Source organism: Phoenix dactylifera, chromosome 2 (genome assembly GCF_009389715.1).
Source record: "Phoenix dactylifera cultivar Barhee BC4 chromosome 2, palm_55x_up_171113_PBpolish2nd_filt_p, whole genome shotgun sequence".
Classification (NCBI taxonomy): domain Eukaryota; kingdom Viridiplantae; phylum Streptophyta; class Magnoliopsida; order Arecales; family Arecaceae; genus Phoenix; species Phoenix dactylifera.
Window position 1 is genome coordinate 6,625,857 of NC_052393.1, and position 19,072 is coordinate 6,644,928.

The 19,072-nt window shown below is 36.5% G+C and overlaps 2 protein-coding genes across 4 annotated transcripts; one reads left to right on the top strand and one right to left on the bottom strand.

Annotated features, from left to right (window-relative positions):
- The first annotated feature begins 436 nt into the window (after positions 1 to 436).
- LOC103711797 (3-hydroxyisobutyryl-CoA hydrolase 1) lies at positions 437 to 15,830 on the top strand. 3 transcript variants are annotated; one of them, XM_039119178.1, is made up of 15 exons: positions 437 to 595; positions 707 to 770; positions 1,465 to 1,545; positions 2,200 to 2,268; positions 4,800 to 4,863; positions 5,183 to 5,262; positions 5,367 to 5,450; positions 8,624 to 8,708; positions 9,993 to 10,078; positions 10,564 to 10,685; positions 12,629 to 12,689; positions 12,912 to 13,010; positions 15,088 to 15,189; positions 15,268 to 15,346; positions 15,428 to 15,830. In XM_039119178.1, the coding sequence occupies exons 2-14, from the start codon at positions 729 to 731 to the stop codon at positions 15,340 to 15,342; spliced, it is 1,050 nt and encodes a 349-aa protein (XP_038975106.1). In that variant the 5' UTR covers positions 437 to 595; positions 707 to 728; the 3' UTR covers positions 15,343 to 15,346; positions 15,428 to 15,830. The 3 variants fall into 3 exon arrangements, with proteins under 3 accessions (XP_038975106.1, XP_038975099.1, XP_038975104.1); XM_039119171.1 differs by having other exon boundaries at positions 438 to 595; positions 15,268 to 15,309; XM_039119176.1 differs by having other exon boundaries at positions 440 to 770; positions 15,268 to 15,309.
- A 1,251-nt stretch (positions 15,831 to 17,081) lies between these two features.
- Positions 17,082 to 18,187, bottom strand: LOC103711822 (putative pentatricopeptide repeat-containing protein At5g40405). The gene is made up of 3 exons (XM_039115946.1): positions 17,952 to 18,187; positions 17,483 to 17,768; positions 17,082 to 17,420 (listed from the first exon to the last, which is right to left on the bottom strand). The coding sequence occupies exons 1-3, from the start codon at positions 18,185 to 18,187 to the stop codon at positions 17,082 to 17,084; spliced, it is 861 nt and encodes a 286-aa protein (XP_038971874.1).
- Between the last annotated feature and the right edge of the window lie 885 nt (positions 18,188 to 19,072).

The window sequence follows — 19,072 nt, forward strand, 5'->3', positions numbered from 1 at the left end:
AAAAAATATTTTGCCTACATCTCGTGACCATGATAGTTATATGCGCAGTTACAAGTACGTTTATTCTCAACTTATGATGGTTCTGATGAAGGGTCAAGAAAATCCCATCGACTTATCCACGTTTTTGAGTCTTAAATAATCTATCAGGTTTAAATCTCTTCTTGATTTGGCGAAGGGAAGCGAATCTCTTCAGATCTTTCCTTATTTAATTGTTACAACGGAAAAAAAATAATCGAGGGCTATCGTTGCGTTAACGCATCCTTTTTCACTTCAGGGTCGGCGGACCCAATTGACAGCGTGTAGCCATGGAACATCCAAGCATCCAACGGTCCTGAAAAAAAAAAAAGAAAAAAAAGGGAAAAAAAAAGCATAATGAAAACAGGAAGCTGGTGAGTCGCCGGTTCTGTTCCTCCCCCTCTTCGTCATCTACCCTTGTCGGATTATCAAAAAAAAAAAAAAAAAAAAAAACTGTGGAAAAGAAACTAATAAATTGTAGACTCGAGCGGGTGCGATCTCCGCCTCGCCGCCTGACTCCCCCTCTCCTCCAGGATAAGGAGGAAGGGAGCTTTGCGATGTTTCTTTATACACGACAAGGGTATCGAGTTCGACGATTCTCTCTTAATTCTTTTCTTGCTTTCTTTGCTATATTGTTGGCTTCACCTCGTCTCTCTCTCCCGATATCGATCGGATTTCTTCCTCGTAATAGCTGATCAACATCCAAGATCGTCATGGCATCCGCCCAAGATACAGACAGTGACGGCACTGATCAGGTACGCTTTGAGAACTGTCCAAGAAACGCGAAATTTTTGTTTGTCTATCCGTGACCCGTAATAGTTTGATCGAATCCTATTTGATTGGTTCTTTTGATGGGCTGGAAAGAAGAAAAGCCCTTGAATGAATCTTGAATATGTCCCTGATTGCCATGTTAATCAGGAAAACGAAGAATCTTGTAGTTTAATTTGTTCAGGGGCTTGAGAACTTCGTTTTCGAGAATGATTATGTTCATAAAGGCAAGAGTTTTAATTAAAAGGGTTTGTTTGTAAACGACCCACCAATTTGTTTTCTTAGACCTCACCGCGGAAGTGTTAGATTTTTTTTCTTCTTTCCGTAGAAGTATCATAAACTGATTTTGGCATGCTTGTGTATGTTGGAAATGTATGCTGATGCGCCTGTTATGTCATGCCAAGAAACAATCTGTATGCCAGATATTTAATGTAAATTGCTATTTTCTGGTGTAGTGAAATTTCTGCCATGCCTTTTCTTCTGTATGGTAATTGAAACAGGAGAAGTTTTTAGTTTTTCAGTTTTTCATTATTTTGTTTGTTCTCAAGATTAATACGTATCTTGAAATGTAAGGTTCTTTTATTCCTCAGTTTCTTTAGTTTACAATGTTCGATGGATTTCTCATTATTGTTTGGTTTGCAGAAATAAATGCCTTATACTATTTTTTTGGCAATTTTCTAGGTTCTGGTAGAAGAATATGGGTTTACAAGGATATTAGCTCTGAACAGGCCTCGACAATTGAATGCCCTCTCTTTTCCAATGGTATGTTGGTGATGATTGATTGCCTATATACTCTTCTGTGATGGAATGTTGACTCACATAATAAAGTCATATATTGGATTATCTATGATAATATCAGCATGTTACTAGCTTAAACAATTCTTTGGAACTGCAAATAATGTTATTAAGTTCACTAGTTCTATCAACTCATCAATATACATTTACATTATGTATGTATAATATGCTAGCTTTAGTGGCAAAAGGCATTAAGCGCTTTAACTAGCTATAAAGAAGCTTATTTCGACACATATCTAAAAGAATTCTTATAATAATCGAGTTTCAGGGGATTGTTGCAATATATAATATCTGCAAAGCAAATGATGAAAAATACAGGGTGATTTGATACCTTCTTCTTGATAAAGAAAGAACTGTAAGAAGGCTAATTACCTTCCAGGGTATCTACTTTAATTGATGATGATTGGTTGTTCATATAGTAAGTTTTGTTGCATACCAGGTTATCTACTTCTTTTTTCCCCTTAGTTGTCTGTGATTTTTTTTTTTGTTTCTTTTTATTCCCCTGGAGGAAGTTGGGGGGTGGCGGGGTGGGATTGGGGGTTGCAGATGCAGCTGTACTTAAGACTCTTAAACTCATGCTTTTACATTCTGATTAAATTTTAATTGATGGCTATTTTCCAGATTATGCGACTGCTGAAGCTTTTCATTGCTTATGAGGGGGATCCTAAAGTCAAGTTATTGATAATGAAGGTAATATTATGTTAAACAACTATGGCGCTCATCTGAATTATTTTTTTGCGGAGAGGACTGGTTGAAGATGATACTAAGGGATCATCCTTGAAAATAGTGGCTATTTATTTTTACAATCGTTATGTTTCTCCCATTTATATTCGATGATGTTGTTACCTCTGATATTGCATTCATGAACATGTTCCTCGAGCTTGCATGCCATTGTACATGTTAACATGTATGCCAGGTTTGTCATATCCTGGAACTTGGATATTCACTTGAATCACTTCATATATTTGTTTTTCAACCTTATTAAGTTGTTCTTCATACGCTAAAATTTCAAACTCGATCGCAGTTTTCTACCTAGATGAATCTCACTATATTGCATAAGAGAATATGTTTTAGAGTACATGTCACAGTGCTGCATGATTTTCAAACTCATTCTTTCAAATTGGCCTGTTTACTGGTTTTCATGGATTTAACTTAGGAGCATCGGTGATAGTAAAATTGGTGAATTGTGTAATATTTTTTGAGATTTTAACTTAGTTCTTTAGAGTGCAGACAGTGCAAGATTTTACTATCATCACATAATTGTTTGTGCAATTTATTTATTTTACTGCTCAAATTTTTTTTCTTTGTAATGCTAAATTTATTATTTGACTCTTTTCATTTGGCTCTTTCACTTATTTATGCCTTTGAGAGGAACACAGATTCCTACATCAAAGGTTATGATTTTCCTCCTTCGTCCAGGCTATTTCCAAGTCTAGGAGAATTTTGGTGGGTTCTTGGATGCATGAACTTAAATTGATCTTTCTACCTGCCAACTGGCCATATAGGTTTCAGGGCATGCCTCTCTAGATATGCCTTCCTTAGGAATTGACACCAACATCTAGAGCATCGGTGTCAGGTTGACAACTGGTTGAAAATCAGTTCAATCTGTTGAGCCTCCTCAACTGAGATGTGTTCCATGGTGACCCATATTCGATGTGAAAAGCTCGGGTGATGGTGATGATTGTCATGAATGCTAGATATTGTGTTGAGTTTTATCTTTCTTATCCTTTAAGTTCTCAATATCCCGCACTGCTGCATTATCTTTTGTGTCAGCATCATCATCATCATCATTTTTAACTACTATAATTATTTTTATTTTGTTTGAAGAACAAGTTAGGAGTTATGAACTAGGTGCTATATGTGCATAAACACATTTTTGTCTCAAAGCAAAGTGAACTGGATCTGTTATCCATGATCACAAGAGTTTTCAACATTGTGGAAAGAAATCTTTGGCGTATGCTACCGGATAGATGGGTCTCAGCTTAAAATGGAAGAAACATATTATTTCTTGTAGTTTCCCACTCAGAGTCTAGATAAATTCCAGTCGTGGTTCAAAAGGGCTCTTGGATATGGCAATATGACTCCTCATTTCCCTTTCTATGTATTCTTTGAGAGCTTTTGGTGAAATTATGAGCTTGGCCGATAACATGGGCATCTTGCATGGGTTTAAAGCTGCAGAGGAGGGCAATCTTATTTTATATATACAATTTGCAGATGATAGGGCATAGATTGTGACCTTGGATAGTAACATGTATTGTGTGCCCAATTTCTGGCTTTGCTTCAAACTTCCCCACCAGTCTTAAGTGTGATTTGGAAAGAAGTACAAGAAAATGTAATTTTTGTTTTTGGTTCAGTGAAAGATTGATTTTGACATCTATCTTGTTTCATAAATACTGTTGAGTGCCTTGAACATTCTTCAATTTTAGCTGGAAGGCTGCATTCTTGATAAGGAAACTAACTTGCTGGAAAAGGCACATCAATGGAGTTTTTATTTTTTGCAGGAATGAGCCTCCTAGAATAAGGAGGGATAGTTTTTGTTCTTTTAGATGTTGGTATGATTTATTTCTATTTATGTTGGTATGATTTATTTCTATTTGTTTCCTTCTCTTTCTTTCTGTAGATTCTTGTTTCTTGAGAAATGATTCTATGATGTTTTACTACTATCAGTTTATATACAAACCCCTAAAGTCCTAAACTGTTGTATGTGAGATTTAGTAATGATCTCAAAAAAGCCTAATCTTGTATTAAGCCAAATACCTCAAATTCAGCTATTGAAGGGCTGGCTTGCAGTGTTATTACATGGAATGAAGCTTATAAAACCAAATTGCCTCTTTCATCATGAGTATTTAGCATGGAGTGAAGCCAATTACCTCTTTCGTCATGGTACATCAAGAAGAAATTTCGTGAGAAAATTTTCATGAATGAATATCAATTATTTTTTGTATGTTTTCAATCTATTGGATAACTAATTGTCTTTTCAAATTCATGTTTGTCATTTTCTACTTGTGCATTTCTATCATTTTTTGGAAATCTTACTACTTAGATGTTATTTTATGCCTTCATTTTATCATTGCATGGCTGTAGTAGTATCTTTCTCTTGCACTGAATAATATAATTTGTTATCTTTGTCATTGTCTAATCATTATCTGGGCAGAGTAGAAATTAGCTTCCATGTACTGACTTTGATGTGCGAGGAGTTATCATTGTCTCAATGATTTCAGGGAAATGGAAGAGCATTTTGTGCTGGAGGTGATGTTGCTGCAGTTGCCCATTCAATAACTGAAGGTATTAGTGATTGTAACTCTCCTGACAGCCAGCCCACTTAACTTGTGAAGGTTGCTGATCATAGTAATTGTGTTGAAATGATTTCTCCTCAATACTGGTGTCTAAGATACAAAGACAACAAGACTATTAGTTAAATTTTATCCATTTTGAAGAGCATTTACTTAGAATCTGTTCTGCATTCATCTATCAAACATCTTAAGCTGTGAAGTTTAAACATCTTAAGCTGTGATGTTTAAACATCTTAAGTTTAAACTTATGTAATACATTTTTACTTATTTTTGTGCAAATTCCAATATATTTGGTTGCTTTTATGCATCAGGTCATTGGACTTTTGGTGCAAACTTTTTCCGGAATGAGTTTACCTTAAATTATATAATTGCAACTTACAGCAAACCTCAGGTGCACTGTAAAGTTATTTTTCTTATTTTCTTTTTGAATGCTAGTATAACATTGCAAGATATAGTGAGAATTAGGATCAAAACTCATATAATTTTTGATCAAAGGTTTCCATTCTTGCTACAATTGTCATGGGAGGTGGGGCTGGTGTTTCCATACATGGGAGATTTCGAGTTGCAACAGAGAAAACGGTATGAATCTTCTAATCTGATGTATGATGAAATATTTCATGACCAAATCATAAGTCAAATTTGCGCCGCTTATCAATGTTTTGTGCCGGTTTTACGGTTCTAAAAGGTGGTTGCTTTTATTTGCTATCTTAGGTTCAAATTACATATGATGATGTCTTCTTGCTTCTTTGATGATTTTTTTGGAGGCTTCCATAAATTTCATAATATTTCAAAAAAAAAAGAAAAGGCCTTGTTTTGTCTTGCTGTTGAAATGACATGGTTATCTTCCCGTTGATTTTTCTCTGCACGAGCCTGTAATTTCTTCAACCATAAGCAAAGATCAGTTAAGATTATTCAAAACTTACTTTGAGATGTGATGGAGATCAAAGATGTCATGATGCATTGAAGGGATGCAACATGAATTTTTCTTAGACTTAATTATAGTTGCGAATTATCTTTTTTTTTAAATGTTTATTTCCAGTTATTTTTAGTTTTTAGTGGATCTTTTAACATCAAAGGCTGAGATTAAAAGATCTCAGATTTTAATTGTTAACTTGATGAGACCTATTAACCGTAGCTGTACTGTTTATGACACTGTTCATGCTACAATTATGGTGAACAGTAACCATGCATTATTAGAGGCTGTTTTGGGATCTTAAAAAATTAGAGGCTGTTTTGGGATCTTAAAATATGGTTGAATTAGGGTTTCTATTTTGTTATGAAAAACTCTTAAAGTTCGATGTAATCAGACTTTATGCATATTATGAATGAAATAATGGAATCTTTGGATTTCTTTACTCTTGTGTTGTAATTCTGCAATGGAGGTGTAAGACCTTCAAACCCTATGTGTAATTCCTAGGTTCCAGACTGACTCCAGTATTATCTTTTTCCTTCCCTTTATTTTTAGTTTTTTCTGTGTTTGATCCCATAGACTTATTTGGTCTCGCTTCCTTATCTCTCATCTCTTATTGATCTTTCTTTTGAGTTTCGCTTCCCATAGATTATTGTTGGTCTTACAAATACCAGAATTTCTTTCAGAATATTCCAGCAAGCACTCAGTTTAGATATTTAATTGCATAAACCCTTAAAATCTTAATTTAAGCTCTAGAATCCTGAACCCTAGGTTAGATGGTAGTTATCTGTTACCTATTCTCTTCAAAAATATCATCTTTCTAGGTCAGTTTGATTGAAAACTCAGATCTGCAATTGAAATTCCAGCATCTTTTAGGTTTCAATCCTATCCTAATCCCTTCTAGATCCCCTGGTTTCCATACTTTTACAAATCTTAAACAAAAGAGATTCCCTTCTTTCTCATGCGTACTCAGGAAGAGAAGGTGCTTATGGCCGAGCTAGCAATAAAGAGATGCCTTTCACATACGTTTTCTATTCGATATCTGATACGCGAAAAAGTTTCCTGTTTCAGGGAAGGTTAATCAATCTGTCATTTATGGATGGGGGCAAGCGTCAAATAAATCCAATTGTCTCCCCTGCTTGCTTCTTTCTGTTCAACGCTCTGCTTGCAGCCTCCCTACCCTTGCTTAGCATTCCACTTGTGATCCTGGAGGATTTTGAGAAACTCGAAGACAGAAAACGAGAGTGAAAATCCTTTGCGATTGTCCTGCATCAAGATGCTCACATAGGATAATAAACTTCAAAACTCGTTGCTTTCCTTTGCTCTTTTTTTTTTTTTTTTTTTGCTATGAGAAAGTAGAACCCATTTTTCTTCAGTTCCTTGTTCGTACATAACCCTTATATTAAACAGTTGTCTAAAATCCTTGCTAGTACATTGCCTCGACCTCTCCCATGATCTGCACTTTCAAATTTATTGCTTTGTGAAGATACCTTGATATTTAGTGCATTGAATTTAGAAATAAAATGATCTTTATACTTCCATTAGTTTATAGTTTAATTGAAATTTGCCATCACCCCAGCTTTATGATATCCATTATGGTGCACTCTCCTAGTACAGCGTCTTCTGATAGAGTGACTTAGATTTCTGACAAAGAGTGCTCCGTGGTTTGTAAGCACAATCATTCTCCGGTTATCTGCCAGTTACAAGGTTGTCTCACCAAGTCAAAATACATATATGGGTCTTCATCAATAGTTAAATGTTAATTATGTTGACCTTGACAGCTCTTTGGTTGCTCCGATCAGTTAGACCTAGTCTAAGCTGATTTTCTTCTAAAAAGGTCCTTTTCTGTCACTCCAGTCTGATCTAATAGTTTATTCTTTTTTATCGCTCCTCCTCCCAACAGTTCCAGCTTTCAGTGCAACACCCCACCCACAAAAAAAGGAAAAAATGTAAAACATGAAATGAAGAATTATTTTCCTTGCAAAGTAGGCTTCTGTCTCCAAGTTGGTTTTTTCTTTGTTTTGAAGATGAATGAAGTCAAACAAATGAAGCAGTTTAACTTAAAACAGAATGTCCATTTTATTCAGATGGTGCTGCTTCTTCTGTATATATATATATGTATGTATGTATGTGTGTGTATATATATATATATCTGTATGTATGTATGTATGTATGTATGTATGTATGTCTCTGCATGTATCTCTGTATGTATGTATGTATGTCTCTGCATATATATCTGTATGTATGTGTGTGTGTGTGTGTATATATATATATATATCTGTGTATATATATATGTGTGTGTGTGTGTGTATACATATATATATATGTTTTGCCTACATAAATTCTTTTTCATTGGCCTGAAAATCTGAGATTAATTATCAAAACATAAGATTGCATTTTTTGTTTTGCTGATAGGTCAAGAAAACACTTGATTGGATGATTACCCATGGCTTTCTACTGATGGAATGAGAAAAAAAAAGAACTCTTCATCATGCATTTATGAAAGTGAATTCACAATCATGTGAAGTGATCTAGTGGACTATTATCCATCAAGTTCTCTTTCTTCTTAGAAGAGATTAGATACTACAAATGATGTCTTCTTCAAAATTCTAATGTTTCTTGTGTTTTACCATAATTCTTCTTCTTTAGCTTCTCCACCGTACATGGACTGTTGCTTTGCTGGTTAACTGAGAAAGCTTACAGCAACTCGTTCTCACATTTGTGTTTGGATACATATTAATTTTCTAAGATACAATTTTTTCGGAAAGATTGCATTTATGTATGAACTTGTAAGCTAGTGAGTGCTTTAACTTAAGCTTTGCATCTTGCAACTATGTTGCAGGTTTTTGCAATGCCAGAAACAGCATTGGGGTTGTTTCCAGATATAGGTGCTTCCTATTTTCTGTCAAGGCTTCCTGGATTCTTTGGTAATACTTGCACTTTTGATATCATGGCCATTTTCATTTTCTGAGTCACTCATTCCATATGTTCAGCTTTGACGTTGTAGAAAACTTCATTGTTTCTTCATGTTAATTTTGTGCTTTATTTTAAACTGAGGATATGCTTGTATGTATGCATGGATATACACAGCATTATAGGCCTTTGGGCTTGATATTTGATAATGCCAAGCTGCATTAAGAATGCTGAACTAGCCCTGCTTGATACCAAGAGCTTGCTCATTATCCAGTGTTGAGTGTCAGTATTAACCTAGCATGGACTTGGGTTGGCACTTGAAAGTACGAGCCCAAATACTATTAGTACAAAAGCATGATGAGCAGGCCAACCATATTAAGAAACCATACTGTCATAATCTGCATCATCTGCATTTGTAATCTTGGAAAGCTTGAAAGGGAAACACATTTTGAAGGTTTTTTAGTGATGTTCTTTTTTGAGGATTTTTTTGCGGGGTGGGGTGGGGGTGGGGGAGAGAGAGCTAGTGCCCCTTAAATAGCATGAACAAAATTAAAATTGGATGCATTATCCTCCACTAGTTGGAGGTTGGGGGAAGTTGGACTATTGCTAAGTGGGTTTAGCATAGGTAGTGGCCCCATGACCGCAGATTGAGAACTGTATGGTGCAAGATACTTAATGGGAGAGGAGTTGGGAGATGACAATTCAGGAAGGGCCTTTAACAAATTGGTTCCCAGGCCAATGCAATATTGCTATTAGAGGGCTGTATATGCTTTTCCCAATTTAGTTTTGACTTAATGCTGAAGTTATAAAGCAACTTTTATATGGAGTTTTCGATGACTTCTAGTAATATCTCAAAGAATTTGTTTGAAACCTTTTTTGATTTTACATGTTGATTGGATGTTTGTAATTCTATTTATCTATTTCTTTCTTTTTTGTCTTCAAATCTCTAACAGTTTCCTCTTCTTTTCCACATTATTGGCAAATTATGAAATGATCTTTTTCACAAAACAATCTAATTTATAACTATGCTTTTAAAAAGTTAATCTTGCCATTAAGAAGTTAAGCCACTAGCCCCTCTGTTAATGTGGGTGGTCAGTTGCTGCCTTCCCTTTTTCCTCAAGAAACAATGAAGTGAAAAAGTTATGGTCATCATTAAACACATAATGATCATTTACCATCAGAGCATGATTCTTGTAGAGATTTTGATTTAATATTGAGATATTAATAGCCAAATTTTAATGCACTTTTTTAGTCTACTTACATGATGCCCTTTCCCCCCCTTTTTTCTTCTTTTTCAGGGGAATATGTTGGTTTGACTGGTGTTAGGCTGGATGGTCCTGAAATGCTTGCATGTGGCCTTGCTACTCACTTTGTCCCTTCGATGGTACAGTTTGAAAATATCATTGTTCTAAGTAAGGTTCATCGTCTCGGTACCGGATCCCATACCAGTACCACATTAGCACTATGTCGGTATGGTGTTCTTTTAGCGTACCGACACTCGGTACGCTATCCATACTGGGCACCAATACCGAACCAATGCGGTATGGTACGCCTCGTACCATCCGGTTTGGACTGGTACGGCGAACTATGGTTCTAAGTAGTTGTAATATATTTTTTTCTTCACATTTCTTTATGCTTTTCCAAGTTTTTTTTCTTTCTGTGATGCTGTTTTAATCTGCAACATTAGGCATCGTGTTATAGAATAATCTGAAATGCCACACATATGTTACTTTGCTCATTCTATTTCTATTAAGTTGCTTTAATGGGATTTTATGAATAATATTTTATTACTTTATTTTTTCTGAGGTGTTAAGAAGCATGAATATTGGTGAGAAGTGCACTGCTAATTTGTTATTTTTCAGTTAACAGAAATTGGCTTCACTGGAAGAAGCGCTTACTAAAGTGGATACTTCTGATCCTAATGTTATTTGTGCAATCATTGATCAGCTCTCGCAGCAAGTTCCATTGAAAGAAAGTAGTGCTTATAAGAGGTAATTTCATTGTTTATTGAGAATACTGCACATGCAAAAAGAAAAATAAATCAAAGATCACTGATAGTTTGATTACCTCAATCAATATATCTGAAAAATACAATGTGCTCTGCTGAGTGAAACTTGCTATTGAAGTAGCTGAAAATGCATTTGGATTGTGATTTGCTTTCTTTTCCCTCCTCTTGATAAAGCAAGTTCTGATTAAATTACTCTTTAAAAGAATTTCTGTAATTTATGTCTTCCCACTCATCTTATAATCTATCTTTTAACTTTTAGCTACCAAGTACACAAGGAATATCAATTTGAATTTCAAAATTTAAATCAATAAGAGGGGCATCATGATTTTGGGAATGGAAAAGTCCATTTGCAGCCTCAGATATAATTCTAACTATTCTTATTTGCATCATCAGAAACGCCAATAAAGCCGAGGCATGTTAGGAGTTCTGATGTTGAGTTACAGCCAAGGTTTGCCATCTTGGTACCGAACCCTGTACTGGTGCTACACTAGCACTATGTTGGTACGGTATAGTACGGACTCTTTTTGGCGTACCGACACTCGGTACGTTACTCGTACGGAGTATTAGTATTGAACCAGTAGGTACGGTATGCTCCGTACGGGCCGGTACGCGAACCATAGTTACAACAGTTTCTAGTAAAATTAGGTACAACATTTTCTCGACAAGTTACATCAATGTTTCATTCCTAGCAAATAGGGAGAAGTTCATATTTGCTGAAAATTATTTGGCTTGTTATGTAAGAAGGCAAATAGTGAGATAATTTTGTTACCTAGATATCTAATTGAAGAGACTAAACCAATGATGAGTAAATGGCACATGGATTTTGCTGTCCTGGAAAAGATGGTAAGACTACATTTTTTTGTTCACAATTCATTTGTAGCAATTCTGCAATCACCTTTTTATTTCTTTTTCAAATTCCTTTTGTAATTTTAAAAGTTTTTCTTCTCAATGTCAAGTTAGTTAAAAAAAATCAGTTTTCTCCCCAGTGTCAAGCTATTTTTTTAAAACTTTTCAGTTTTTCCCCAAATATTTGTGGCAAGATTGATAGTTATGGTTATGGCTATTGTTTCGGCATTCTTTTCCCATTTACTACCTGAAGAACTATATACTTTGGAACCCCTGGTTGAAAAAAATTGTCTCGAAAACCAATGCTAAATTATAAGCATTTTCAATATGTGGAAAGCACAATGTTGGCTAAAATATCTTGGAGAATGCTCTTCAATGAGAAGACATGACATAAATATCGAAGACTGCTCCGAAATGCCTGCATGGAAAATGCCTTGTCGGCATCTTCATAGTTTCAGGAAGCTTGATGTAACCAGTGCTTACTCCTATTCTTGAAATCAAAAACAGAAATCAAATTTCTGGAAAGTTTAACTGTGCAGTGTTTGCAGTTTTTGCTCAGAGATATCATCCTATCATAGTCACCTGTTAAATTTCTATGTAAAATTTTCAGTCTAAATTCAAAGAATAAATCACGTCAGAAACAATTTTAAAAGATGCTCCAGTTTATTGATTTTATACCCTATGGCTGTTAGCACCATCCTTGTAAACAGGTGATGCCAATAATAATTAGCAAAGATGTCCCATGACTTCCTTTTCCCTTTTTTGAAATATCTGTGTTTGTCAGAATAACTCTTTATATTTAAACAAGGGTACAAGTACATTTTTCAGAAAAGAAAAACAATCCTGAGAGAAATAACAAAAAGATGTCAGTGAATATCAACTGCTCCGTCATTTTTGGGTTTTGTTTCATGCAAAAATAATACTATTGCTGATAAATGATAACCTCAATATTGAAGAGGATGGCAATCCTGCCATAAACTGCACTTATATCGTTTTTAAATGAGTTTTATCTCTACTTTCCCTGCCTTGCATGTCTGATCCCTGTTATCTGCTTGGATGATTTTCTCTGGGTTCTTGTAGGTTGGATTTAATTGACAAGTGCTTCTCTAAAAGGACAGTTGAAGAAATTTTATCTGCTCTTGTAAGTTGATAGGTTATCCTTTGGTACATTGTAAGTTGATAGGTTAATACTATTACTATTTAAATGTTTTGGTTGACTTTTTATTTCCTAGTCATTATATGGTTTTAATCTCTTCTGTATTTCCCCCCCTTTTCAGTTTGCTGTTCCTCAAATTCATATGCACAAATATGAGCTCTTAAATCTTAATTCTTATCCTAGTGAAATATGTGCCAATTGTTGCAGGAACAAGAGGCTGAAAATGGAGCTACTGAGTGGATCACGGCTGCAATTCAGTCATTGAAGAAGGCATCACCTATCAGTCTAAAAATTTCTCTCAGATCGGTATGGATTTATATTCTTCTCTGTATGTGCCCTGTGAATGTTTCTAGGGAGATAAAGGGCACGAAAGAAAATCATTTTATTTATCAATAATCATTCTCTATTCAGTCTTGCCTTTTCTGCATGTGTCATAGATACAAACATCACCATCACCCCTGTGTTAGTTTTTATGCCTTCATGGTCCATTCTCTGGGCATTTCAAGTGCATAATTCCTCTAACTATTTTTTCCAAATATTTTACTATAGACCCATCGCTGTCAGTCAGATTCCTAATCATTTTCAATACTGTGCACATATGAACCTCACTCCTTACTAAGGCCTTTTATGGTGTTTTTTGTAGGTGACTATACCATCTTGCAAGGTCCCTTTTTTGTTTAGTGGTGAAACTTTCTAATATGCTTCTGAAACTTTCCTATCAAGTGTTGCGTAAATTCTCCCTATTTCCCAATAATCTGATCCATAAAATGTCACAGTCTTTGTTGTTGTATTGTCAGATTTTTCTAATTGTATCACTGGCATGTGGGTGCAGCAAAACAATTTAAAATCTGTGGCAGTATGATACTAATATTGATACTGATTTGATAAGAAATTCAAGATTTTGACATGGCCCTATGTAAAGTTTAGTTGCGGTACTTATCTGATATGTTGCATAAACAAACTAAATAGTGATCAATAAATAAAAGTGGGTAATCTAAAACTTTCTCCATTTAAAATGACTGCAGAGCCATGCATTGAGGGTGATTTGGTCCTGAAATTAGAAAAGAGAAGGGTGTGTTGTACTTGCTAAAGGTTCAGAAAGAGTTCGGATAATAGGGAAACCATGTTAGCTCTGGAGATTCATGCTCATAAAAATAGGAGCAATTCTTTAAAACTTCCCTGGACCTTGTATGAGTTTAAATGAAGGCCAAGTTGAGGCAAAGTTCCAGTTCTAGATATGCATCCATGATAACATAAATAATTGCTTTGGCATTTCTCATGCCCATCAGTAATAATTGGGGCTTCATTTCAAAACATTGTTTAATTACTATTTCTTCAAAAATTTTAGTTCTGACTAATATCCTCCAAACATTTCCTTTATAGTTCCAGTTCCACATTAGTGCTCATTTATAGTCTTGTATTATATGTAATCACCTCCTGTAAATGATATTAACCATGCACAGGCAATGATCTATTTCAAGCTAAAATAGGGGCCAGACAGGCTCTTATTCTTGCAGGACATGCAAAATTGACTTGTGTGCAAGTTGATAGACTGTCCGAATATCTCAATAACATATGACAACTAAGTTCGAACATTTCAGTGCCTCTGTTCATCTGATGACTCGCCGTCAGCTCTAAGACAAAATAGTCAAATAGGTGCCTTAATATAATAAAGTGATGAAATCCTCCTGCAGATCCTTGTAGGTCTTATTAGAAAATAATTGTGGATCTAAAAAATACTTAAAAAAATTACCTGAGGGTTATTTGGATCAGAATCATCAGATAAAAGAGGGATACTGACCATGCATTCTTGTCCCGACTTATCAATAACTAGTACCAAGAGATAGACATTCAACTTTACCCTCATTCTGGGCCTATTTCAATTGGTGGCTATTGTAAATTGTCTTGAAAACTTGTCATTGGTTTGTTTGTGAAGCCCTTCTTCCTTAACAGCACCATATTCATATTGCTTCTTGTGGAACTATTTTATGTTTTCGAGTTGTTAAATACATCATGTGACCCAAATTTGAAAATACAAAACATCTTGATTTTCATTAATCTCTAAAACCATTTTTTTTGTTAATTGGACATAAGCAAGAAAATAACTTTCTTGTTGAATTCTTCCCCCAACCCTCCACCCCCTTCCACACCCTCACAGTCCCCACACCAAATACTTGAAAAAACACTTGATGGCTATAGTTTTATGGTTCAAGTCTGTCTGGGACCTTTTCCTTAGAAATGAATTAATTTAATCTTCTTGTTTTTCTTTGCATTCAAGATGATATCTTTTTTAATAGTGGTTTACATATGCGTGCAAGTGTGCAAGATGTATCTTACAAGCTGTTTGATATGTCTTGAACTGCATATCATTGTGTGAGTCCAGATCAGAGAAGGGAGGCTGCAAGGACTCGATCAATGCCTAATCCGAGAATACAGAATGTGTTGTCATGTTTTGCGCAAAGAAGTCAGCAAGGATTTCTTTGAGGTATTTATGATAAGATGCAGAAGCAACTTTTTTATATTGTACCTTCATTCCTTTTTAAGACCTGACTCCCATGTGCAGGGTTGTAGGGCTATATTGGTGGATAAGGATAGAAACCCAAAGGTTGATTCTCTATTTAAGTTCCTCATCTTCTGAGAGGGTTTAACTCTAACTCCTGTAAACACCACAACTTTGGATTTCTACAAGTGATTAAATCACACTTTTCTAATGGTTATTGCAGTGGGAGCCCTCTAGACTGGATCTAATAGATGACAAAATGGTTGATCGGTATTTTTCCAAGGTCGATAACTGGGAAGACTTGAAACTTCCTACAAGACGTGGCTCAGCTGCACCATCCATATCAAAACTTTAAAAGGAATTTCTAAGGAGTCGGTCCTGATTGCTGTAGCCTATTCTAAGAATTAAAAGCAGGCACAGTAGCAAGCGAGATAGTGTAAGATTTAATAAGAGAGCTGCCATTAGTGTATCTCCAAATAATATGCGGTCATCAGATTTGTTTAATAGCTATAATTTGTCTCTTACAGCATATTATCAATGATGGATTGTAAAGCAACTGATGTTGCTTCATATTCTCTTATTATCTTGGTCTGTTGCATTATATTACCAGTTGCCATCTGAGAGAACTTGCTTTTCGCTATATTTTGTATGTTGATTAACCTTGAATTGGTTTTTTATCAGAATTAAACGCTTGTCAGGAAAATACATGGAAATAATTTGTTCACTGTTGGAAATAATATGAAACAACCAAAATTGATATCCTTGGAAACTTGATGTAAAATTGGAACCTACAACTTTCTGGTACTTGCTTCGTATTAACTAGGTAGTGTGTAAGTATCATTATCACCATCGTCGTCCTTTACTTCTTTTGATGACATACCTTTAATTTCATGTTTTTCTACTTGATAGCTAACTTAAATTCTATTTGTCTGTATTATCAGTATGGTGACTGAGTACATCACCTGCATTTATACTAATGGGACCAAAGGATGTGGGCAGCTAAGAAAACCATGACATCATAGCTGTGAGATGGGTCAAGGGGTTGTGCGTGGTGACAAAAGAATTGAAGCACAAGCAGTATTAGCAAATGTCTCCTTGGTAAATTGTGATGGTGCAAGAGGGAAAGAAAAGTTGTTATAATCCAAAATGAGAATAAAAGGTTTTGGCTGGCTGTGGTATGCTAAAGAAAAACATGCATCTTTAGTTTTCTGAGCGAACTCCGACGCTTCCCACAAGTCCTTGTCGTGGAGATTTACCAGAGCATTAGGTTCTCCTATTACGGATTAAATATGGTGTGACAGGGAAGATGAAAATTTAAAAAGTAGATACTGAACAGAAGATAAACAGGAAGGGGGGAACATTGTTCAACATCCCTGAATAACAAACTAAGTCTTCGTAAAAAAAAAAAAACTTAAGAATTGCCTCTATAAAGTGCTCTCAAGAGATGATGGTTCTTGAGTAATTTAGTCAACAAAAGCTAGAGTAAGGGAACTAAGTACAAAGGACAAATATAACAACTTGATTACTAGGCATTCTCATAAAATCATTGATAACATCATAAAACAGTCATTATAAGATCGCCCATGATAAATCTCTTCAATGATTATGCGGGTCTTTCAATGTCAAGTTTAATCTGTAAACTAGAGGAACATGAGCAGATCCAACGAGTGCTTCACCAAAAATCCTTGCAGGAGCATGACCCATCTCTGAAATGGTGGAATCTGCTTCTATCTCTTATTGTTATTTCTCGCTGAAGTTCTGAAATTAGTTTGATTGCTGAATGACGGTCCCCACACGCTCAGGTTCTTGAGGATGAGAATCTCATCACCTGGTCTTGTCTTCAATAGCCCAAAACAAAGAGCCAACTTCTCACCGTGCTAAGAAAGCAAGCTTTCCTTTTCTTCCTCATCGATATTTAGCAGCACTTCTAATGCGTCCGCTGCACAACCGATAGCTCTCAATCTGTTGTGAACATGGTTCAGCATTGTATATATGTCCTCTGATTCATGGTGAGAACGATCTCCAATGGCAAACTCATGGTTAACCCCATTGACCACAATTGAGCTGCAACCTGGTATTGTCCTAATACCTCTTTGGTGCATCAAGCTCCTTACTCGACTCAATCCTTCCCATTGCTTCCTCCTAGCAAAAATATTTGATAGAGGCACATAGGCACTATCATTGTTTGGTTCCATCTCCAGAAGCGATTTAGCTGCCTTTTCACCAATTTTCACATTGTTATAGACTCCGAATCCACTAAGCAGAGCCCCCAGACTACCCCATTTGGTTTCATTGGCATCTCTCTGATAAATATTTCAGCTTCTTCCAGCATCCCAGCTCTGCTAAGGAGATCAGTCGTGCAACCATTGTGCTCCAACTTTGGGGTAGTTCCATACCTTCCTTTCATGTTTTGGAAATGATCGAATCCTTCTTTTACCAAGCTTCCGTGGCTACAAGCTGACAACACTCCAATGAAGGTGATATCATCCGGCTGAATTCCACTCTGCTGCATCCGAGAAAATTGAGCCAAGGCTTTTTCACCAAAGCCATGAAGGGCAAGTGCACTGATCATAGCATTCCAAGATACAACATCCTTGTGTTGCATCCCTTCAAAGATTTTACGTGCTACATCTATCTTTCCGCACTTGGAGTAATCCAATGGGGTAATCTATTTGTGTTCTATTGATATAAGCATCAAATCCAATGGAGTAATCCATTTGTGTTCTATTGTGTAAGCACGAACCCACCTTCCTAGCGACAAATCCCCAGTTTGAGCGCAAGCTGAAAGCACAGCCATTACGGTGATCTCATTAGTCTTGTTATCATCTTGGGCAGCCATCTTCTCGAGCAGTCTCAGATCCTCTTCACTCTGATTTTTCCGTGCATGGTCAGAAATCATCGCAGACAAGGTTAAGACATTTCTCTCGGGAAGTGCATCGAAGACTTCTCTGGCTACAGTAATCTCTCCACACTTGGCATACATATCCACAAGAACCGTTCCAAGAACCACACAAATCCTCCTTCCCAATTGTCTAATTCTGCAGTGCAGCTTCTTACCATAGTCCAAGTCCTTTAGTTCTGCACAAGCTGAAGGGCTTGTCCCTCACTAAAGGCCAGTAGCCGGGCGCAGGCCTTAAGTAGGGATGGGCATGTAAAACTATCAGGGATTGTGCAGGGGTCTTGGAGCATGACCAGATATCCTCAGATTGCCTTGTTAGGTGAATGATGATCTATTAGTCCCTTCAAGATGGTATTCCGGATCACTAAGTTGGGTCGGTGGGTGTGATTGAAGACCTTGCAGTCATAAGCCAGGCTTCTGGTGTCTGGAGGGGCTGAGAGGGAGAGGGAAAGGGAGAGTTGTCCGGTGAGGGATGTCGCATGATGAATGAACCCAGTTGTGATCATCTAGGCATGAATTTGTTGGAGGTCTTGCAGGTTCGAGCATTTTATCTCGAGCAGAGGGAAGATGGGATGGTGAGAGCTTCGTCTAGGTCTTTGAGGTGTTGGTGTTGGATCGGACTGCATGCAGAGGAATAGGCCAACATCCTTTATTCTAGAGGAAATGGATGAAAAAAATGGACCCGTTTACAACCTAAAAGAGTTCGTCATTAGGGACCACGGGGCTAGACTGGTTGAGGTGGGGGGCCGGCAGATTTTCGACACGTCTGTGGTCTGTGCTGAGTTCAGGGCTGCATGGGAGAGAGTTACCTGTATGAGGCGGGTATTGGGTACGGACCGCATTCTGCTCGAGGGAGACTCGGCCACGGTGATAAAGTAGATTCGGGGCTGGGGTCTTGACGCGAGTTCGAGTCTGTTGCTACGCGATGTTTGTAAATATTTAGATGAGGATGGTCTCTTGTGGGCCACA